Source organism: Amphibalanus amphitrite, unplaced genomic scaffold, assembly GCF_019059575.1.
Source record: "Amphibalanus amphitrite isolate SeventyFive unplaced genomic scaffold, NRLGWU_Aamphi_draft 000087F_arrow, whole genome shotgun sequence".
Lineage (NCBI taxonomy): Eukaryota > Metazoa > Arthropoda > Thecostraca > Balanomorpha > Balanidae > Amphibalanus > Amphibalanus amphitrite.
In genome coordinates this window covers 1,136,524-1,160,560 of record NW_024881583.1, presented here as the reverse complement: position 1 = coordinate 1,160,560, position 24,037 = coordinate 1,136,524, and the positions used below count along the sequence as shown (strand labels likewise).

The 24,037-nt window shown below is 50.0% G+C and overlaps 2 protein-coding genes across 4 annotated transcripts; both read right to left on the bottom strand.

Annotated features, from left to right (window-relative positions):
• Positions 1–1,854: 1,854 nt before the first annotated feature.
• Positions 1,855–13,200, bottom strand: LOC122379907 (protein phosphatase PP2A 55 kDa regulatory subunit-like). Its single transcript, XM_043362531.1, has 6 exons — positions 13,058–13,200; positions 6,992–7,060; positions 5,760–6,023; positions 5,324–5,436; positions 3,202–3,379; positions 1,855–2,421 (listed from the first exon to the last, which is right to left on the bottom strand). The coding sequence occupies exons 1-6, from the start codon at positions 13,062–13,064 to the stop codon at positions 2,177–2,179; spliced, it is 876 nt and encodes a 291-aa protein (XP_043218466.1). The 5' UTR covers positions 13,065–13,200; the 3' UTR covers positions 1,855–2,176.
• A 2,449-nt stretch (positions 13,201–15,649) lies between these two features.
• Positions 15,650–23,671, bottom strand: LOC122379906 (fizzy-related protein homolog). Of its 3 annotated transcripts, none has more exons than XM_043362529.1 (10): positions 23,437–23,654; positions 21,986–22,006; positions 21,408–21,611; positions 20,983–21,168; positions 19,975–20,106; positions 19,374–19,562; positions 18,622–18,846; positions 18,168–18,300; positions 17,563–17,687; positions 15,650–17,032 (listed from the first exon to the last, which is right to left on the bottom strand). In XM_043362529.1, exons 3-10 carry the CDS (start codon positions 21,609–21,611, stop codon positions 16,754–16,756), a joined length of 1,473 nt encoding a protein of 490 aa, XP_043218464.1. In that variant the 5' UTR covers positions 21,986–22,006; positions 23,437–23,654; the 3' UTR covers positions 15,650–16,753. The 3 variants fall into 3 exon arrangements, with proteins under 3 accessions (XP_043218464.1, XP_043218465.1, XP_043218462.1); XM_043362530.1 differs by having other exon boundaries at positions 21,986–22,069; positions 23,437–23,591; XM_043362527.1 differs by lacking the exon at positions 21,986–22,006 and having other exon boundaries at positions 23,437–23,671.
• Positions 23,672–24,037: the final 366 nt, after the last annotated feature.

Here is a 24,037-nt window from a genome sequence, read left to right as displayed (position 1 = left end):
CCGGACGGGCCAGAGCGGAATAAAATATATTCAGTCAGGGCACGGGCAGCTGGGCCAGTCAGCCAAGTTGGTAGGAGGGGCGCGACAGCGTAGGGCGGGGAGGGGCACGGTCTGTCTCCCCGAGTGTCCAACAGCCACAAACGGACATCATATGCCTCAACACCACAGGAACACAAATAGGACACAATCCACTGAGACATAAATGCCACATCCTGAGACATAAGACACACTAAAACTAAACTAAGACGGTAAATGAGAGGTGTATACGTCAGACAAGAGCATCCAGTCCTTTCTGTACCAACCATTTCAGCCCTCTTTCGCCGGCCGGCCTTCCCAGCATCGCGGTCATCAACCGCAGTTAGCCGAGCCGCCGAGCCGCCATGCTTCAGTTGCCGCCGCCGGCGGCCGGCGGCCGGTCATAACGCGGCCAGCGGAGCGACCATGAACCACTTTCTGCCGGTCGGGGCCGCTCAATACGGGCGGAGGACGCCCCTCCGTCGGAGACGGTCACCCAGCCCGGCCCGGGCGCCGATTTGAGCCGGCCGGTCCGCCGGCGAGTGCCGACAGCCGGCCGTCACTGACAGATCTGCGCCGTCACACAGAGTCGGAGCGCTTCATCTCGCCACACAAACGGCCGGCGTTCATTTACAGTCGGCCCCAGTCGCCGCCCCCAGTCATGGACGGTCACAAATTAGCTGACGGCTTTATTTGTGCCGGCTAGGAGCGTCGTCCCGGCGGCACTTCCAGCCAAGGACACCGCACCCAGGCGCAAATTGCGCACCCGTTCCCGACCGGCGGCGAATTTCGACGGACGTTTCATCGAACAAAAACGACTGCCTGATGCAACACACACTATCGGCAGCATGTAGCCGGGGGATCGTGTCCCGTTTTATCCTTGGCAAATATGGTATTGCCGTCAATTCAGTGAACGGCCATGTATGGCTTCCCATCCCAGAATACAGTGCACTTCAAGTGATGCAACAGCGCGGACAATCCATATCAAGAAGCAAGCAAACCTAGAGTCGCTTAGCGCACCAATAAGGACCTTTAAGAGCTATAGTGTACACCGTACACGACCAGTACAAGGTCAACCACAAGGTCTTGGCAATCGAATGATTGCTTCTGGGTTTTCAGGGCGCAAAAACTACACCGGTCGCACACTCCTCGAGTCCCCACATTATGGACCTGAAGTTGTCGGAGATGATATTCCAATTAAATTAACACTATAGTTTCCTAAAATAACCAGACGAGAAGTAGGGGTTACATCTCAAGCGACATCAGCTCCCACATTGCTTGTAGCTTCTCGTGGGGCTACAAGCATGAATGTCCTCATGGGTGCCATAGGAATAGCGAAACTACTCTTCTCGCAAATAACCAAGAAAACAAACCTGTCGGCCGTTTCAGCAGCAGCTGCGGCCTGCCACACTGAGTCACGGCGCCGTTAAACACGGTGGGCCATATTTCTCGGCCATTTGTCCGGTGGGCTGTGGGAACGGCCGGTCGGCCGGGGAGCTGTCGGTGCCCTGTCGGCCTGATGGGCGTCAGACGCCTCCTTCCCACGGTCCGGCCGGTACCTACCCCGGCTCCAGACCCGGCAACAGGCCGGCAGCTCACCGCCCGGTCCGGTTAGACCTGGCCCGTGTCTAAGATCCACCGCCGGACCTAGACGGTAGCAGAACTGCAGCTAGCTGGCGCCCACCCTCTCCAACCCTCGGAAAGGCATCTACCACCCAGCGGCCAGCCATGCCGCCATATACCAGCGGCCCACGAGAGGATGTCGGCGGCACCCAACGGCTGACACGATCACGAGGTAACTTAGCGATGTTGAGCCATGTCGAGGACCGACATTCCAGAAGGGTCAGGTCAGCGGGTCAGTAGAGAACAGACATGATACAACACGATTCAAAGTACGACGGGTGTAGGTGTAAAGGTATACGAAAAAGCCCCGCCCCACAAGGAAAGGTAAAACGTCAACAACCGACAAAAATAATTAATCAACAAGGTCAAGCGTACATCACACACGGGCCTCTTCGCAGATGCAGCACGGGTCACAGACGCAAAACACCAGTTGATACAACCAACACATTGGCAGCTGAAAAGTTCCATCTGTTACGAGTGACAAATGGAATTCATTATCACGACTCTCAGAACAGGAAAAACAATGCTGAGAACTAATCTAATCTCGAACGAAAACCGTCGCTAGTAAATTATCCACGAATATCCGTTGGACCGGCGCCTCCCTCTCCCGGTACTCACTTTTCGCATGTTTATCACACAGGGCAGCTTGGCGCATATCACATAACCGGATGGTGCCCTTGCTGCTACTATACACAAAGAGGTTGCACTCGGTGGGGTGAAACTCGGCCGCCGTGATCACCTCCGTCAGCTCCTCCATATTGCTCGGCTTGATATCTACAATGTCTGAGAGCGCGCAGCGGCCGGTTAAGGAAACCAACGCACGTTCTGTCACGGACGGTGGGAGATGGGCGGCGGTTCAAAGAACGAGGGGTACGGTAAGGCAAGGCAGTTATGTGGACTGTCGGCTGATACACGGCGGCTCAGAGAAGAGGGAACAAATAAATAGAGGCAGAGAGGGAATAAATAAATCGTGCGGTGAATGCAGCCACAAGCCATACAAACTTGCTACAAGAAATTAAGGATTGCGGATGTTGTACCATGTTACGAAGGAGGCAACCTGACACTGCGTGCATGCTTTACGAAGAGCCCTGCGTATATGACAAAATAGTTTAACTTTACTTCAGCACGATTCATGCTCACTAGCTCAAATTTGAACAGTGATTGATTGGATAATGAATACAGTCTTTTGCTGCATCACTTCGAGCATCCTACCCTAGACAAGCAGTGAAACAGAACTTTATTGAAATAATCCAACAGAGAGCACTTTTGGCATCCCTCTCAATCCGCTGAGTGAGGCTTAGTGAGATTAAATCAGAGACGACGCCCATCTTCAAACTAACTACGGGCTCTGAAAGTAATTGACGTTCGAGCAACGAAAAACCGGCTGAAATGAAACCTTCCAAGATCCTGTTTAATGCCCTACAATCCCCTTCCATCAATCCCATCAAACAGAATTCATCTTCATAATGGGTGATTCTGAGATCCAGCCATCCTGCATTTTCCTCTCCGCATCCCGCCTGCCTCGGCAGACAGGCAGCGCCATCGGGCGGTGGCAAAGGATACTGAAGCTTTTGTCGTTGACCTCGAGGTGCCAGAGGTTGATGCGCAGGTCGTCGGCGGAGAGGAACGTCTCCTGATCGGAGTTGACGCTGATGGAGTTGATGTGGTACACGTGGGCGTTGCGGAACTTCCGCCGCGGACACGCGTTCACCGTCAGCCGCATCGGCGCCCACCGCGGTACCTGAGGGGAAGGGGGCGGGGCGGGTTAGCAGGGGGTCACAGACGGCGCCCACCGCGGTATCTGCGGGAGGGGTGGAGGTCAGGTCAACACTGGCCATCGGCGCCCACCGCGGTACCTACGGGGGAGGCGGGGTCAGGTCAGCAGGGGTCACAAACGAGGGTCATCGGCGCCCGACGCGGTAACTGCAGGAGTACAACGTCAACACAGGTCACAGACAGGAATTGGACGTGGCCACTGCGGTAAGTGAGGGAGGGGTTGGGGTCAGGATGGGTCAGACACGTCACACGCAAGTGGAAATGTCTGGAAGTTACAGACAGTCCCAAGCGTCCACCGCCCACCCCACGCGGTGGTAGTGCGGACGGGAAAATAGGGCTTAAATTCCCCAATACCCTTTAAATTTTTAACACATCTGACCGACAAAATGACGCAGATAGGACGACCTCTGAGATTACCGCCGGGGCGAATAGTTAGGACAGAGATTGACAGCTTGGCAGCTATCGACACCAGCCGGGCGCTCAGAAAATTTACGGCACCGCGACAAATCTTCACTGACGCAACATCATCAGCACACTGACGCCAAGGCGAGCCATTTGAAATCGTATATCATAGCTGCGAGTGAGGCAGGGCGTCATCCCCGTCCCTGCATGACTTCCGCGAGGACTTAGCATATCATCACCACATGCATTTATAGTTTGACAAGGTCAATAGCCAGCAGGGCAGGAGGTGTTACGTGAGCTAATTGAAGTCCAACGACTGTAAACCCTTTCCTGCTTGTTCTCACCTAATATGAGGACCAGTTCAGCAATAAAAAACAATTCAGCTAGACCAACCCACCGCCCAGTGGCAGTCAGCCAGCCATGACGCACTAAGGGGTACACCACCCGACCGTATCGGAGCAGACTACTGTATACCGCCGCAGAATAGCTGTGGGGTGTGTGCAGTGTGCACCGGGCCGCAGCCGCGTCTAGACGTTCCGCCACACGGTCGGCAGCGCTCACTCGTGCCGCGCAACAAGACCGCCGGTTAATCGCCCAAACATGCACGGCCCAGAGATAGCGAGATATGAGCTGGGGCCGTAGTAAAACCAATAGTGGTGCGTATCACAACGCAGCGCTATGCAACAGATAGGTGCAGTGCAGTGAAGGAAAACACGGATTTCTATAGTGCAAAGACGATTGGAGATTGACATCGCAATAAAAACAATTATGCGAGACTTCGTATCGATAAACACCGCGCTGATTTCACAAATTTCTGACCATTCCTGATGGTAAAGGATAACGATTTGACATTTCAAAAATGAACATTATGAAAAAGCTAACAGGACAATAAAAAGGTGATGAATTGACACTTCTCGCCGATAGATCGCAGCTCAATATTTCTTGCGGTTATTTTTCAACTCTATCTCTTTATCAAAAATAAAATGTCGGCCGTTATGAAGATCGCCTCACTGAGCAATGCCGTAACAAAAGGCGTTGGCGCAAGACTGGCGCTAGTTCACAAGACTGGCGCTAGTGAAAAGACCCCGCTCCTCACAAAAGAAAGTCCGCAAATCCTCGTCTAAATGCTCTCTCAACAGACCAGCAGGGTCTTAAAGGCTAGGAATTCAGAACTTCCAGAAAAGGCGAATTAGCTAGGACGACGTGGGGATAAAACATACGAGGAGGCAATGGAGAGCTGCAACAGGAACTCCTCTGCAGTTTTCAGAGGCCCACACACCACCCAGTAAAGCTGAATGGGAAGCACTGTCATTGGCATGACCACTGCAACTACATCACATCCTTTCTTTTTACCCAGGTCTAAACAAGGATCAGTTACATAGAAACATTGATGCTCTCTTCCAGTCCCTCTCTCTCCACTAAAACCACCCCTCTCCCAGCTGCCAATCACAACCAGCGGCGACCGCCGGGGAGGCGCTGAGCGCGCGGCCCGGTCGGCGGGACGTACTTTGAGTGAGGTGATACTGCTGTAGTCGCGGAGGACGCCGCTGTCCTCGCGCGTGTTGAAGCCCACCTCCCGCTTGTCCCGTTCAGACACCTTCCATAGCTTCACTGTTTTGTCTGTGAACGAAGGGCACACGGTCATCGACTGATGGTTATATAATGGGTCACGGGTCACAAGAATCAATACACTAGTCCACATGGTGTGTCAGGGAAAATAATTATTTCATTCCTGGTAGAAGAGAATCGTCATTTTTAGGCACACCACCCTGCAATGATCGACAGTCTAGCATTCTACTGAAAGTTATAGCTCAGACTTGTCTCTTACGTTCTCTCTTTCGTTCTTTACGTTCTTACGTACAAAGCCCGACAGTCGGAGTCACGGCTCCTTTCCATCCCATTTATCTTCTCCTCTCCCTCCTTTCCCATCCCTCTCTACCCACCATTTGTTGAGAGCAAGAAGTGGGCGGCATTCTTGCGCTTGAGCCACCGGATCTTGTTGATTTTCGCCTCGATATCGAGCGATTTGAGCGAGTCGAATCGCGCCGTGTGTGACTGGAACGTGCTGTAGACGTTGTACTCGCCGCGAGGCGGCTTGTGCGTCTTAGACTGCGGGTCGCGCTGGAATATGACCACTCGGCCGCTCTTGTCACCCGTAGCCAGCAGCTCACCGTCGTGGTCAAACTCCATACATGAGATGATGTCCTCTGCGGAAAGCGAGGAAGGGGTGGGTTAGCATGGAGTGGTACAGGTAAATGTGATGAGTTGCGGCAATAACGGCCGGCCACGGTCATGGGCGGGAGCGTGGAAGGAATGTCAGCCGAAGATAGGGTCGGGTCAGCACTAAGGGTCAGCCTAACCAGTCACGAAGGGCAGCTATGGGCAGGGGCAGTCTGGATGCCACTGATCAGCTACAAACAGGGAGGAATAGGCACAGACAGGCTGCAAGTCACGGGCGCTCGTCACTGTCACTGTCCGTCCCGTCAGCAATAATCAATGCTGCTGGGGTCAGAGCACAGCTAGTGAAAGGTCAGAGTGGTGTACTGGGTCACCACCAGGTGGCCAGTGACGGACAGGGTCGGGGTGCCGCCGCCGGTGGTACGGAACGCGGTACCACCAGACAGAGTACAGTCTGTCAGTCGGCTCGGACGACCCTGTAAACTGGAGGACTGTGGCATTCTGGCAGTGGTGGGGATATTTTGGCGACAAGATAGAGGCTGAATTTCAGCCTGTATTACAGGGAGGTGTGATGGCTTGGAACGGAAAATGTCGTACCTGTTAGGGGGCTGTACCTTCTGGTTGCACTACACACCACAGCTGGGGAGAGGATTGGCACACACAGTCAGAACCCACCAATTATGCCACCAACATATTGTCACAATGCTGCACATTAACAGTGCCAAAAAGTCAACATTTATTGTGCTTCAGATGATGATGATAATAACGATGATTTGGGATTTGGGGGCGCCCGCACTGCGATGGTCATTAGCGTCCCTTCAGAGAGGATTACAAAAAGTCTGATTGTTTACTGAACAATTACAGATTCAATGCTTGAGGAATAAACACTGCAAATTTGAGCATAGAGCATTAGTCTCCACAAATTGCTGAGTAAAACACTACAAATGAACTATGAAGCACATATTCAGCTGTCTGGCAGTCAGCTGCTGGCACTTACCATCATGAATCTCATCCTCTAGTGTTCCCTTCACTTGTGAAAAACACCACTGGGGAATGCCACCACCCCCTGAAATCAGAAAGCACTGTGTCAGTGTGGAAGACAACCACCCCTGGCATAAGAGAAGTGCATCATTGAGAGTGCAAAATGTCGCCACTTCCACCCTGGAATAGGGAAAATGTGTCAATGGGAGTGGGGAATAGGAAAAACCATGATTTTGTGAAAGCAGAAATTAACACACCAACATCTTCACACGACACTTCTTACCACAATGAACTGATTTGATGATGATGATTGGGTTTGATGGCATAATGAACTGATTTGGACACAAGAAGACCACTGGCTGGACCTAGTCTAAACCACCCAAACCTATAATAGCTTTACAATGAACTACAATCAAATGATCATAAATCAGCAAGTCTATTCCTGACATCAAAGCATTTGTTAAATTGATGCCATCTCCTTCCACTAAAAAAAAAGAAACAGCAAACCACAAATTCTTTACAATACATGCAACTTGCAATTTCACTCCAGAGAAGGATAAAAAGAAGTCAACAACTACACCATCAGCAATAACCTCTGATTTTGCAGGATAAGATTGCTAAACACTTCCACTCCCATGTAGGTTCAGAAACACAAAGAAATGTGAGAACCCCCAGAACAAACACTGTTGATTCCATGGGAATGGTAACAGTGCCCTAAACAATAAGTAAAAAAAGTATTTAAAAAACTGTACAAAAAAACACTTAACACTGTGATGTAAGTAACGTACTTGGTATGGTAAATGAGATCAGATATTTGCAAAGGAAAAAAACTAGTACATAAGAATAATATTCATCTATCAATACATAGATTAATCCTATTAAAAAACTTCAGAGAGGAAAAGCATATTGTAAACTTTTCATATTTAAATAGGCTCTTACAAACACTTTCTTCCATGGCCCTGTTTCACCGGTGATAGCAGCACGCTGCTATCACACGTGTCAAATTGGGTTTTTATGGAGACATCAACAAACCTTGCCGTCGTCAATCTGTGTGATGTCATCAAAAATTGCTGCTAACATCTTCACGGCCGTGCGAATGTATCAAACGCATTCAACGAGACGGCAACTCTGTTCCAAACGTAGGTATGAAAAAGCTCACAGATTACACGAAACGTCATTAGTGTGACGTCATCACATTACGTCAGCTCGCGCAATTTGATAGTAGCGTGCTGCTATCACCGGTGAAACAGGGCCCATGCATCAAGCCTTCTGCAGGTGGATTACCAAGCCAATATAAAATATATTTCTTACATTATATGAAGGGGGAAATGTGCAGCTTTTGACATGCACAAGTCACCAACTTTCAATTAACAATTAAGAGCCATACCTTCTATATTTTGATACCCTGGATTTTACAGAATTAGTTTCATTTAACATCTTTAACCCGCGCCCTGCTGGGGGGGGGGTGTTTGAACACCCCCCCCCCCTTGTGGTTTTTCGCGAATATCTCAAAAAACGGCGGCGCGGAGCGCCGCCGTTTTTGGTCTACCTTATCATACATCAATTCTACACATGTTGTGAAAATTTCAGACCAAGGTCATTCAAGGTCAGGTCACCAGGTCACTTGAAGTGACCTCACCTCATAAAAAGTTTCAATGTCTGTCATAGCTACACCGAGTGGCCGATCGCTTTGAAACTTTCAGCGATTGCTAAGAGCAATAGCATGTACAAAATGTATATCTCAGAATTTTGATATCGATGACCAAAGGTCAGGTCAATTTTGCGACCTCCCCATTATAAGTCAATGGGAGAAAATTGAAACGCGCCTCTTTTGGACAAAAGACATTATAAACACTCCCAAACACCAAATTACAAGTGGTTTAGACACACTGAACATGAAAATGGTGTCAGTGACCCTTGTTTATGCCCTGAGGTCATCTTAGGTCACGAATGGTATCTAACAGTTTTTCGCAAATAACTTTTGATAGAGGCATGCTAGAACGATGAAAATGCCTTAGATGTGTTCAGCTCGACGATACGGATCGACTGATATGCAACATGACCCTTTCCGGTCAGGTCATGACCTTGACCTGAGGTCAACTTATAGTTCATTCGATGCGTCTTGACGAGAGGATCACAATGCCGGTAAAAGTAAGCTCGTACAAGGCTTGGGTCAAAAGTTATTGCAGAAAAACTGTTTCCGAAAAAATCGGCTATTTTTGCAGTTTTTGCCCCCTGCAGGCAAAACCGTTGACGTTAGGTCAAATCTGAGAGAATTACTCAGAAAGGGCTTTAATAGGGCTATCGAATGCGCTTTTCCGCGGCGCTGTAGCTCTATTGGTTCTCGAGTTATGCGTTGGCTTCTTGGAAATTTTTGACATTCGACCTGGAAATCGGCGAAATTTTGCCTTCAATGACCTCTGGTGACCTGACCTTTGACCTGACCAAATAATTGACCGATGCGATTTCGTCATTATTTTTGACGCTCTTTCGAACGCCGCTTTCCGCGTATCGCTACGTGGCCCAGGAGCCGAGTTACAAGGGGGGGTGTTCAAACACCCCCCCCCCCCCCAGCAGGGCGTGGAAATCCAGGACCCCCAGTCGGGCGCGGGTTAAGGATACGCTTCTCCTAGCGGGTTTCTACTAAATCCAGAGGTTTTAGTGTATCTTAAAGATGTCTTCATTTTTGAACCTATCCACATTGTTGTTAATTGGGTATTAGTATATATTAGGTCCGAGTGGACAATTGTGACGCTGTTGATACAAATATGTAGCAGCAAAAAAATTTAGGTTTTAGGTTAGGTTAGGTTGTAGGTTTGTAGGTTTTAGGTTTTAGGTTGGTAGGTTTGTAGGTTTTAGGTTGGTAGGTTGTAGGCTTGTAGGTTGTAGGTTGGTAGGTTGTAGGTAAATAGGTAAGGTTAGGTCAGGTTGGATTGTTTTTTCTTTTATTTCCAAGACATATAAGTATCATTTTTGGATTCAGGATGTCAAATAATGTAAGAATATGAAAACTTTATCTTTTAACAGTCACTCGGACTCAATGTATACTTTTGCTGTTACTTGTTATTAGGGATGTCGATCCCGGACCTTTTTCCCGATCCCGGGATTTCGGGATTTTCGGGGGAAAATCCCGGGATTTCCCGGGATCCCGGGATTGGTGTTTTCTCTAATATTCGACTGACCTAGCGTCTAGTTACGTTAAGCAAACGCTTTTACTCAATGTTGCAATCGAGTGATCACCCACGCATCCATATTTAGTTGCGATATACGATATGATACGATACCAGTAAAACACCTGAAATTGCGTTCAGAAAAAGAATACACGTAATCAAACGACGTATGTACATGTATTACTGGATTCACGTGGTGCCACTGCCCGAAAGGCTTCTAAAATCTCCTTTGGACTCGCACAAGGATAAGAACACACGGCTGTACTGAAGTCAAGCGTAAACAGATAACTGCAAGTTTCCCAGCTCGCCTCTTACTTTACCTATAGTGACATTTCAGGAAGCACAGGGCGTCAACTGTATCGTCATTCAGACGAGAACGTACTTTTGTCACTATGTTACCTACAGTTGAAAACACTCTTTCAGATTCGACGCTCGTGGCGACGATGCCTTTGAGCCACTTGTAGGCCATGGTGGTGAGCGGCCCCTTCCCAGAAACAGGAAGGTTTTGTAGTTCCTTTTTAACTGCCTTTGAAAGTTGGGATCTTCCCACCTGTCCCGGTGCGCCAGGCGCACGACTTTTCGCCGCCGTCGCCAGAGCTCGTTGCAGCTGCTGCTGCAGAGTCGGCTCCGCCGCAGACTGCTCGACATCCTCTTCTCCCTCACTCTCAGTCACAGCATCACCGATCCCCTCCCCACTCATCCGTAGTAACATACGACTTATGCACTGATCTACTTCTTTCCGACTGGCCTGGGGGAAAATCTCACTGTCTTCCTCGTCTTGAGGCAGCAAGTTGTTATGCAGTGCCTGCAGGACTGAAGCCGCCTCAGACCGACGCTGACGAATCCTTAACGTCAAGGCATCGTAGAACCGCTTCGCCAGCTGGCCGCCTTCCTTTTCCAGAGAGCTGAGCACAAACTTCAGAGCAGCTTCGGCTTCTAACAGTTCAGTTTCTCTGCGGCACAGGGCCTCTGCTCCCAACTGTATGATGTTCAGGCACCGAACAATCTCTCGCACCATGTCGATCTCCCGATCACTGATCATCTGAATATTTTGGTCACCGATGTCAATAATTGCTTTGTGCACTGCGCTTTTTAGTGTAACAAATCGTTCCAGCATTGCAAACAAACTGTTCCACCTCGTTTTACAATCCAGCATTAGCATCAATGGTTTACCATGTTCTTCCGTCACGTACTTTTGAAGCACCTCGTTTCTCACGGGAGACCTCCGAAACCATCTCACAATTTTCCGGACGCTTTGAACCGCTTCAGCTCGTGAACCTTGCAGCTGATTGTAATCCTCGTCTCCAACGTCATCTTCCCCGATGTCACCTTCATCCGATTCATCCGTAGATGACTCCGTGTCTAGTGACTCCGTATCTGGTGGGTCACGGCCGACACGAGGTTCACAGGGTGCTTTAGCTCCGCCGTCCCCCGTATATAAAACATCAATTACCGCAAGGTGCACGCCGTGTGCAAAGCACAGCTGGTGCTCGCACAGCAAACTTCTTCCGAACTTCACCATGACCGACGCACCGTCGGTGGTGACGCATGTCACGTGCCGGATGAGGTCGAGGTCAAACTCTGCTAGTTTGACCCTCAGCAGGTCCGCGCACTTCTCCGCTGGCATAGAGCCATGACACCGAACCACACCGAGGCCCCACACTTTTGCACCAGAGTGCACGTTCACGCTCATATATCTTCGATTTCTGAGAGACGTACATATTTTTTTTTCTGAGAGACGTGTATATTCGTCGTTACGCTCATATCGCCCGAAGCATTGTCCCGTCACACTAGGGTCATGTATCGGTGATTTGCTCATGCTCAGAGCCAGACCCCTCCCCCGGCCCCCTTCCACCCCCTACTCGCGTTAGTTGGCATCGGGTGTCGTGTTCAACGTCCCGTTTTGGAGTCCGAGACTGGGGCCTCTGAGATAGAATCGTGTGACATGGCTGGTACTGCTGTTTTACTGCGGCGGTCAATGCCGTGTACTGTAGAGCTTCTGTGACCAAAAACAAACCATTGAACGATTAATTGGATGAAAACCTTTCCCTTGTAAAAAAATAGCAGAATTTAGATGCACAATGTGCTATTTTTTGCCATTCGGGATATCGGGATCCCGGTCATCTTGATCCCGGGAATCGGGACTGACACAGTCCCGGGATCCCGGGATCCCGATCCCGGGATCGACATCCCTACTTGTTATAGATAACTTTGCCTTAAAAATGCTTACTTTTTACCAAAAGCTAGAGAAGCCTCATATCGTTTATCTATTCACACTTAGTTGTGCTTGATAGCATACTGAACTAATGCAGAAAATGTATGTAGAGATTTATTCATAATTATGTAGTGGGATATTAAATGAACAAACAGAAAACTGGTTGTCATAGTGATGACCCTTATGAAGCTCAACTGCTGAATTATAGCAAAAAAAACTGAAAGGTAGGTACTAAAGGAAATCACAAACACAAGTGGAATTAAATGACAATTCCTATTCATTCGTGTTTGTTTATTCGAGCTTGAGGGCGCGCCAACTACCCACGTCATTTTATGGCCATGATTACTATACTCACCATCATATAATAACCAATTTCACTGAAACAATGTAAGGTATGTATGTCTCAGCAAATAGAACATCATGACAAAAAATTGTTACAAATCAAAATCTGAAGCCTTTGCCAGCATACGAGCATGTGTTGAGACGCAGTCCTTTTAGCTGGCATGCCCAAGTGGTAACATGATTCAAATGGCATAAAAAGATAACTTATTAAGGAACCTCAATCAAATGCAAATCATGCAAATCATGGGAAATCCCAGCATATAATAAAAAACAGCCCATATGTACAATTATCCACTTTCGTCTCAAAATAACACACCCCCTTATCATCATAGATCCGTAAGTATTGCTCACTGACCTGCCATTTCCAGAGTGGTGGAATATTTGAAATAAAGAAAATCAAAGAAACATAAATCACTAAACCCGTTGAAAAACTCATGCAAATATCACCCTTCCATTATTAGCACATTCTGCGGCGAGGAAGAGAGAGTATGGCGGCAATCTAGAGATGGGGAAACACAAATACTTTGGAGTCGGTCATGAGCAATTTTCCGACTAATTTCAAACACTAAATGTAAAATAGAAAAATTCATTGTTTGAAATATTATTTTATAGTATTTCAAATATTTTGATGTACCTTTTACCTAAATTTTTTCTCAAGAGCACCAATGTGTGGGAACGAATCGACAGAGTTCGCATTTACGTGACTCCTTCATTACTATTATTGGCGCACAGCGTTTCAGGCGATTACTCACTTCCAAAAAAGGGAATAAATAGACATTATTACCAATCATGTATTTGACAGGTGTTACTCGGCGGGCCCAGTGGCATTGACCGTCAGGAGTCGCGTGCACGAAAACGGCTTGATCGCTATGTCAATGTACCTATTCAATGGTATCAGGCATGGCCGAACGGAACGAGGCAAAGACAATCACATGGTTAATCCACGTCGTTTTGGGCCCTGCCGCTCCCTTACATGGTAATTGGTAGGGACTTTATCCTGCCACCTACTCGGAATTTTCCCATCGGATGGAATGGATGGTTCCGCACAAGCCTTAGCTGCCAGTTAGCTCCGTACCGTGGTCCGTGGTCGCGGTGGTCTTAGCACACGCTATGACCTATCCGCAAACGGCACTCGCGATCGAGATTTCGGAAATCAACCCATCGCGTCCATCGGTCAGCTGACACATGGCTCGCTCAGTCGATTTCAATCCATGTCGCATCGCGCACATCTCTTCGACCACGCCTAGAGATTCGGGCCTCGAGGATTCGCCGATTCTCCGAGGCCGAGCCGATGCTCGAAACCCACGGATCGATCCGTCGAGAGCAGCAGGCCTCAGGCGTCAGCCGGCTAACGCGGCGGCTGTGCTGCGGTAGCCACAAAGGTGCCTCCTCAGCCTCGCCTCCCTCACTCGTGATCGCGTTCCTCATCTCGCCGCGGTCGCTTTGTCACTTCGGGAGTACCGAGCACGGTCCCGTTGCCAAGTGGCGGCTAACGAAGCATGTCAAGAGATACGTTGGCTGTTGGTGCTCATCACCAGCGGCAGAGTTGGAGCACTGTGGGGGAGGGGGCAGAGGGCGTCATAGACCGGAACTAATCATAACGTTCAGGAAGTACGTACGTACCGAATCTTATCGGGGCCCCGGACCAGCCACTTGAATGTGACACCTCTCGCACTTTGGCTATCACGCTGCGACATTTAAACGGACTGCCGATTTACTGATGGCTGAACCAGGCCGCTGTCTGACAGTTACATCATCCGCCACGGAGCAGCAACCAGTCTTATTTCACGACCACTAAGTCGGAAGTTATGATTCTAATTTATCAATTATCATGCAAGCTAGTTCGCCACGTCTCACCCGCTGTCAGCCTGTCTCAACACCCAGTCATCCTAAGGTACAGAGTCCGCCCCAGCTGACCGACGTTCCTTTCTCACTGATACCGGCGATAGGCGGCGTTATCGGAGCGCCCCGCACCCACCTGTGGTGACGGCCTCTCCACACGCGACCACGTGTCAGCACGCGAGCGGCTCTGTTTGTAAACGCGGTCGGCAGGGCTGTTATGGGTGACCGCGTGCACGGCGAGGGTGCGAACCGGCGCGCGTGGCGACTCCGCACAGTGCTGAGATGCAGTCATCGAGGCTAACTCAGGCTCGTGACACGCATTGAGACGTGACAGTTCTCGTCCACACAGGTGCTACTCGGTGAACCGTTTCACAATGCCGAGATGTCAGGTCGATTCGTAAAGCCGCTGTTATGGTAGGGCATAATCGGTTAGACGGTTCCAGCGGTCACAGACGGCTATTCTTGGCGCGCGGGAGAGGGTATAGGGTAGTACGAGAGAACACGAATACAGAGCCCACAAAGGGAGATCACTGTCGGCCGCTCGCAACGGTAAATACGCATACGAATGGCAAAAATCATGGACATTGGACACTTCAGAATGCCAGTCAATGGGTACGAAAAGTGCGAGCCAGTTCTGAGTCCTTAAAAACTTAAAAGTGGGGAAATACCCCAATGACAGTTCGTACTAACTGACATACAAGTCCAGCTAACACTCGGCGATCTCCACGAGCCCCGTCCCGACCGCTCGGCGTCTCACCTACCGCTGGACACGGGGCTGGCTCGCAGGGCACCACTCCAGGCGGGTCGGCCCGAGGCGCGCAGGGCCATCACACAGCACCGGGCCGGCGACGGCTATCACCGGCCCGCCGGCGGACGCGGACTCTGGGCCAGGACGGATCGATCCGCCCGGCCGCCGCCGTGCAGCCCGTGAAGCCCCGACGAGCACAGCCGAGCACGGCCCCTCCCCAACTGTCCCCAGCAGTCGTAATCCCCGCCCGGATCGCAGCCGAAACGGCTCCCCTGCCATCACACTATGAAGTCCGATCATATCGTCGTGGATAGTTACTAAAGGTATTCTCGGAGACAATCCACATCAATAACACGCTATGCTCGCCAGTCAGTTGTATTACGCTTAGCGCTCGGATATTTGCCATAAGTCCCGACTAACGTAAGCATCTCGCGACCGTATTGCCGCAATAATTCCACAAATCTATCAGACATAAAGCGTCAGTGAATCGTAGAAAAAGGGTAGCACACGCACACGCAATGCACACAGCACAGCACATACGCACACAAACGCAGCGGTTCGCCAGCCTGGTACCGGCCGGCGGGTCACCAAAAATCGCATCAATCGCTTCAAACTCGAGATTTTCGCTCGACGACAATGCAGGAATGGTCGAGAGTCACGTGAACAAAAAGTTAGACTTTTAGTGGCAGCTGTTACGCTTTGCTGTTACCGTCAAACGGGCACTTACCCAGCCAGCTACACTGTCGCGACAATGGCGCGTGGCGGTCGAATTGCACGGACGCTGAGCGGCTAGACAGCCCGCCCAGTCGACCCCGGTTGGGGTCAGTCGGTTCGCGGTCGGAGAAAGAGAGAGGCGTTCGGCGTACTCGATACAAACTCAAACGTTGTGCTGTGATTGTCCTGGCAGCTTCTGCGGTATGATGCAAACCACACGGAATTGACTATCTGCGCATGCGCTAACGGCAACTAAACCCAATCAAACGTATTCGCACGAAATATAAACACACGCGATTACAACTCGGCATCAGCATGTCGACAATATCTGTACTTGAAATACGATACGTATGTGGGGCGTTACCCGGCCGTCGCAGTGGGCTGGCTCGCCGTCCCGCGGGAACACCCACTGGCCGGCGCGGGCCCCGTCCCGTCCCAATTTCTGTCGCTAACGACTCAGATTCTGACCTGCGGCTAGCCGCCGCAACCGGCCGACGTAGTCAGCCAGCGAAACAAAAAACAACACCCCCTCCCACCCGACACACCACGCGACAAACCAACTCAGACACAAATAACCATAAATAAACATAATGTTGCTGTTCGTAGCTGAAAACCAGTCAAAAATAACTCGATACGGTTCTGTCATACCTTCCTTCTCCTAAAGCCTTTGGTATTCGCCGGGCGGATAGCGTCGGTCAGGCCGCGCCCTGACGCGCCGCCGGCCGCCCTCCTATGCCCCTCACCACTTCACCGGATACTGGTGAAGAGGTTCAGCGCCGACTTGGACTCCTTCTGACTGCGCGCCTTGCTGAAGATGTTCCAGAAGCGGAGCGTCTCGTCGCCGGCGCCGGTGACGATGGCCTCCCCGTCGGGCGACATGGCCAGGTAGAGCACGCGGTACGTGTGCCCGGTCAGCTTGGCCACCTGGCTCAGGCCCGGGTACTTCCACACTAGGATCTGGTTTTGCGAGTAGCCGTGCGTGCTGACCAGCTCCGAGGCGTGCTTCGACCACGACAGGTTACATACCTGAGGTGGGAGGGAGAGGGGGTTAGATGGAGGTTGGTGTGGGGAGCCGGTGACTGCCTCAGAAATGTGGAACTTTCATCTCCCTAAACTATGCATCAGTTATGAAAAAGGAAAGAAAACTGGTCAGAGGTTTGATTGGCAGAGTTGAAAAATACCAAGCACTCAAAAATTTTATCAGGTTGATATACATATAGAAATCGTCGACTTTTTTTTAAAGAAATATGATGAGAACGGACGAAAAAAATCGCAAAAAGTTTATGTAGGAAAATAGTGACTACTGTTTCACGCCATTAGTGCCAGACAATAGCTCCTCTCCCTTCCCCTTCTCTCTCTCTCCCCGTCTCACCTGGGATCCGGTATCCACGCACTGCATCGGCTGCTCTGTGAGCGTGTTCGTACCTCCATCCCCCTACCTTCCCTGTCCCCTCCTTGTCTCACCTGGGATCCGGTATCCACGCACTGCATCGGCTGCTCTGTGAGCGTGTTCGTACCTCCATCCCCCTACCTTCCCTGTCCCCTCCTTGTCTCACCTGGGATCCGGTATCCACGCACTGCATCGGCTGCTCTGTGAGCGTGTTCCAGAAGCGGATACACTTGTCGGCCGTACCGCCGCCGCTGGCCAGCAGACCGTGCTGGTGCGGAGACCAGGCGATCGCTGAGGGGACAGGTCAGGTCAGGTAAGGTAAGGTAAGGTCAGGTCAGGTCAGGGGGCTGATCATGGTGCTCAGCACGGGCAGGGTTAGCGAAACACCGGCCAACACATCGGCGGACGTGACAACGAAGCGGAATGCCAACGTAAAGAGGAACGCTACCGATCACCTGCTGACCGAAATCAAGCGGTTCAGAAGAAGCATACTCCATGTCTGCCAGGAAACGGCATAGTATCTTCGCAATAAAAGTAGACTTCTTAATTTCCATCGACCAAATGTCACAAAGCACGTACACAACCAGTGAACAAGAAAACGTGCGACATTTATGAAAGCAGAACACACACGACAACGATAAATCACAACGGAGGACGTCATACCCCGTTCCGTTTTACACTTGCGAGTTAACCTCAATCACCCTTTACCACACAGACCCGCAGTCCCATTTTCCAGTTCGTACACAATGTACCTGCATATCGAGCACATACCTTTGACGGCGGCGATGTGTTCGGTGTAGGTCTGCACGGGCGTTGTCGAGTGCATGTTCCACACATAAAGCTTGTTGTCGTTGCCGCCGGAGGCCAGGTACTGGTTGTCCGGAGACCACTTGAGACCACACACCTGGCGAGCAGGACGTGAGGGGTTTATGTGAGAGCGGGGACGACTGAAACGACACCAGCGCTCAACCGAAGAATGGCGGACTGAGAGCCCTCTGCACCGACAGCAGGCAACACAGCGAGGGCGCCACCAACGTCCTTATAACCAGCTCTGATTTGCCTTTTCCTTTGAAACCACCGATGACCGCTGAAATCCGGCCGTCCTAAAATCACAAATCACCTCCTTCCTTCCCCAATCCCTTTGTAACTTTCCCTCCGCTCCGTCTCCATTTCCCTCCCATTCTCTCCTCTATCTCTCTGCTATGTCTATCGCTTCATTTCTCACCTCCTGTCGATGCCCGGTCATCTTCCTCTCCGGCACGGTGCTCGGCAGTCGGACGTCCCTCTGCAGGATCACCCGGTCACGGCTGCCCGAGCACAGGGTGTCACCGTTCCAGGCCAGGGCGCCCACACGCGCCGTGTGGCCTGCCAGCTGGTTCAGCCGCTTGGCCTGCGCCACGTCCCACACCTGCACGTAGCCCTTGTTGGTGCCCACGGAGATGAGATTACCCTGCCGACGCGATGAGAGAGATAAATGTGTCAGACTTGGGAGATAGTGACAGAATGTGAGTGGCGTAGATATAAATATGTCCATGTTGCACGATAGACAACGACGTGGGGCGGCGTTATATTATGTGCTTCGTTGAATCACTGACCACAACGGTAGTTTATAGTGCTGATAAAGCAGCAGACACTCGATAACTCCAAATATGATAGATACCATCTGATAGCATAGCGGACCATTACTTTAGGAATCTGACTCAACACGTTACACTTCCGTTAGCCCCTCTCCATCTATTCACATAGTGCTTCCCAGACCCTACACGTCAATTAGGTCCCTCGGGCCCCTGAACGATCTTTCAAACCCCTTGAAAGATCCTAATGCTCTTGTCCCTTCCCTCCAACACCTGTCTCTCCCTCTGATCCCTGGCAGGCTGGCACTCCCTAAGAACCTGTTCCTCTAAGAACACCCGTCCTTTATTCCGATCCCCACCAACCCGACCTCTCAGACCCCACCCACCCGTCCCTCGGACTGACCCGCTCGTTCCAGGAGACGGAGGTGACCGAGTCGCCATCGGCGGCCAGGTCACACAGGCGCGTCACCTGGCTGGTGTGCGCCGACCACAGGTAGACGCAGTGGCCCAGGCCGACGCAGACCACGTTCAGCGCCGACCAGTCCACCAGGTTCAGGTAGAAGTCGTCCTGCAGCTCCGGCGCGTCCAGGACCTGGGCGCGGGACGGGGAGGTTACATAGAGTGGTCAGGGGGAGTCGGGGTAAGGCTATAGAATATGGTTACCCGTTACGGGTGGTTAGGGGACACGGTCATTGGTGAAGAGCAGACACAGGTGTGCTGAAGAGGCCGGTGACAGGTAGGGATGACAGGAGAAAGGGCAGAGACGACAGAAGGCACGGTATTCAGCGGCGACGGAAGACATAGGTGAGGTACTTAACTGTCAAAACACCAATAACTGCGGCCTTAAACTTCGCAGATATGACACGATAAGACAGTTACATTGATATAGCAGCGAATACCAAAAAACCGCAAATAAAATGTGGTTTACGCCCTATCCCTCTGAAGAGTGTAGCCTGAGACACACCATCAAACCACTCGTGGCTGGCTGGTATGTGGTCACTCGCCTTGAAGGGCGCCTTGGAGATTTTCCGTACAGCTTTCCTCGGCGACCGTAGGAGCGCCTGGCTGGGGCCACTGACCGGAGACAGCGAGTACGGGGAGCACGGCTCGCTGATTAGGGTCCGTCGCGACCGGTACTGAACAAACGAGACAGACAGACAGACGGTCAGGTACAGTAGGGGAGCAAGGCTCGCTGATCAGGGTCCGCCGCGACCGGTACTGAACAAAAGCAGACAGACAGACCGCTGGTCAGTAGAGAAGGGGACCACGGCTCGCTGATGAGGGTCCGCCGCGACCGGTCACCATCATCATCATCATCATCATCAGTTTATTAAACATTTTGTAAGACATTGCTTTTTAACATGCTGCAGACAGCCGCATAAGCGATTCGCTTGATTTGCAGCGTCGTGTCTGAAATCAAACTAATTAAATAAAGATACACGAAACAAAAGAAACATCAGTAGATAGACAGGAAACATAATGACTGTAACCGGTACTGAACAAAAGAAAGACAAACAGACGGTCAGTAGAGAAGGGGAGCACGGCTCGCTGATCAGGGTCCGACGCGACCGGTACTGAACAAACGAGACAGACAGACGGTCAGTAGAGAAGGGGACCACGGCTCGCTGATGAGGGTCCGCCGCGACCGGTACTGAGCAGAAGAAGCGAAGCACAGACGGTCAGTAGAGAAGGGGACCACGGCTCGCTGATCAGGGTCCGTCGTGACCGATACTAAACAACACAAGCACAGCCAGACGGTCAGTACAGTAAGGTTCGTCAGGACCGGTACCGAAGGGACAGAGAGAATAGACAGAGGTCAGATGGTTCCGTGCGGCCCACCGGGATATTCGGTCCTGGGACAAACAGTCAGATGGCCAGTACAGTGCGCTCCGTTAGGACCGATAACTGCTAGGACAAACAGACAGATGATCATAAGGGAGAGCTTCTTAATCTTCACACCAAACCACAATCCAGTTCCTCTCTGACACCTCCATGCTCCTATCGGCACTCACGTGCAGCATGTTCTGCGACTGGGCCGGCGAGAGGACGCGCCGGCTGCTGTCGTCTTCTTGCGACCGGAGGTCGTCGATGCCGGCATCCAGAAGCTCGTTCTTCAGCAGGCACGTGTAAGCCAGGCCGTCTTTGCCCGACTCGTTGTCGCGTGCCTTGCGAGCCGCGTAGATGGACCGCGCGTTCTCCTACGGGGAGTGGCGGATGTGCGTGACGCCAAACGACACCGGGGATGCCATGGATAACGAGATCTCCAATCAGCTGCGCTATTGCGCTAAGATTGAAAATCAGGGGAGTCCAGGACAGTCTCAAATTCAAAGAGAATAACAATCACACTATCAAATACGAAACCTCGGCAAGGAAAAACACGAAAACACATAACGAAAGTGTTAAGTACAGCCACTGGTGTCACAAGAGCAGTACACACCTGAACGTTGTTGAAGTTGATGTGCCACCGTGCACCGGCGCGAGCTGGGATGAAGCGGTCTCCATAACGCTCCTTGTGCGGAGAGCTGACCGGAGACTTGACCGGCGACGCCGTGGGGCTGGCCGGCGGCGGCCGCTTGCTGGGCGAGGCCAGCGAAGGACGCGTCGGTGTGCGCGCAAGGCGTCGCTCATACTCCTGGTCCATCTGTGAAAAAGGGCGAGAGAATGTGTGAGAGGAAAGATAGAAGAGTAGAGACACAGATTGAGAAAGACAGACAGGGACAGGCAGGCAGATGGGCAAAAAAAAAAAACAGACCAGACCCCATCAGCAAAAGGTTCAAACCCAGGTGTGATCGCCATTAATCTGCCTCCAACTTCCAACAAGGGTAATACCATAACTTAATCTGGGTAGGCTGATTGGGGGAAAATTGAATTTGCTTGTAGGAAAACAACCATGACAGCACAAAGAAAAGAAAAAGAGAAATAGATAATGAAAAGAGGTACCTATTTTGGCATATTACATAGCAAATCAGACTTCAGAGAGGCATGATTTATTCCTGTTATTAATCTGTTACTTACTTGTTTGCCTGTCACTTTCAGCTGCAAAAAAAGAATATATTATGACTGAACTTGACACCAAAAGCTTGGGTAGCCACCACACATCTGAACAATGTACCACATGTTAACACACAAGCTACTTAGTGATGAAGAACCTGAATTTTTTAGTATATTTTTTATGATGGTCTCAGAAGCTGGTCAAACCACTCAATGTGATAACAACCTCCACATACACAAAACAGAATCATTATATTAAGGGAATTATTTGGCCAAATTTCAATGTTTTCACCTTCTATTCACACTAGGAATTTTGAGGTTACAACCTAAAAAGATTTTCCTGCTTTGAATATTCTTTGTGATCACTTACAATCATTTTATTATTGTTCTTAAGATGTACTGGACCATGCTGTGGTCAACAACACTGTTTTTCGTTATCAAGTTGCATGAAAAGGATCAATTTTTCTTGAACCAAGATTGCACTAATCTCATTGAGGCAGCCAGCCTTGGAAACAAGACACTTATCGTATCCCAGGTGGGTCCAAAAGAGTGCATCCTCCTACACAAATTGATACTCCAGCATCTGCAATATTTTTGATATTTTGATTCATGTGAAAGACTAGAAAGCATACATGGAAATATAAATATACCATTTTTAGTTGTGAATTTTATTTCTAGTCACATATAGTCATAGTCAAGTATGGCACACATGTTGATGTGCTTGGTTGTTCAAAAAGCTGACCGTTATCTTGCTAAGATTTTATTCTCTGGGACCACAACCAAAAATGATAATTCCAACACTGACTAGAGGCATCTAGCTGGGGTACCAATTTTCCATGATATGATGCAATTTTACGTGGAATGGTGGTCAGTGCAGGCCCATGCATGTACCATGCAGAATTACTCAGTTGATGCAACATTTTCAAAAAAAGACATAAGGAAGATACAAAAATTGGTTTGACTGGAGAATGATTGGACTGGAGTTCTAGTTCAGTTTTCCACCGGTACCTACACCTACTTAATTAAAGTGCAGAAACAATTTTAAATTTGAGGTTACTTGTCCACTCAGTTCAAGTTGTTACGCTTTGCAGTCTTGACTTGAATGTAGCCTACATGCTACATGGGCAGCATGGGACATGCATGGGACATGCTGCACCCATCAAATGTACACAGGACTATATTTTCAAAAAATAGCAGCCACTGGGTGGATATACAGCATGCTTAATTAGATAATGTGCAATTTTCACGGAAAATGTAGGTACCTAGGTACTTTGGTAGCTGCCCTGTTTTATCAACAAGGTTCAACACATGTGCATCACTAGTGACTGTGATTCAGTTGGAATTTCAGGGTATATAGGGCCATGGAATTTCAGTGGAAAGTCTTCGAGCATTCAAAATAAATGGCCAAAAATACTCAAGTCTTCAGGCCCGCGTACCCACGAGCCCAAACCTGCCTTCCTTTGATTTCAACTTACCCTTTCTCTGTCGACGCTAGCACAACTTGAATGTAGTTAGGAATGCCAGGAACATGAATAAAAGTCTTGAATTAAATGTTGAAGGCTAGTTTAGCATTTAACAGATCGACAATCGCAGATCGTAGTCGTAAACCGCTGAATCGAAACTTTTTCTCAAGGTCGCGTACAACATCGACGTAAATGGCGCACAGAAAGTAGTGACGCAGGCTCAAGGCTCTATAGAAAGGTAGGCTGCTCCGGCCGCGAGAAGTGGCAACATGTATCAGCGCCATCTATGGGCGGGATGCGTAGACCACACTAGCGTCATCTATGGGCAGCGGGAGAACTACTGATTCGTGACGTCACAGATCACTCTGCGCCCGTCGGCTGCAATGCAACTAACGCTAAAATGCGTTTACTCCCGGTCATTAAGCTCAGCTAGCAGCTCACATTTTCACCAGACAGATCAGTGAGGAAAAATGAACCGTTAGAATTAACATAACAATCGGTACTTGTAAACGTTCCGCCTTACCTACCTCTTAGATATAGGTAAGTTTCCACCCATCTACCGGACACAATGGGTCTGTTCCAGTCTCACTTCCTAACGCATCTAAACTCCTCC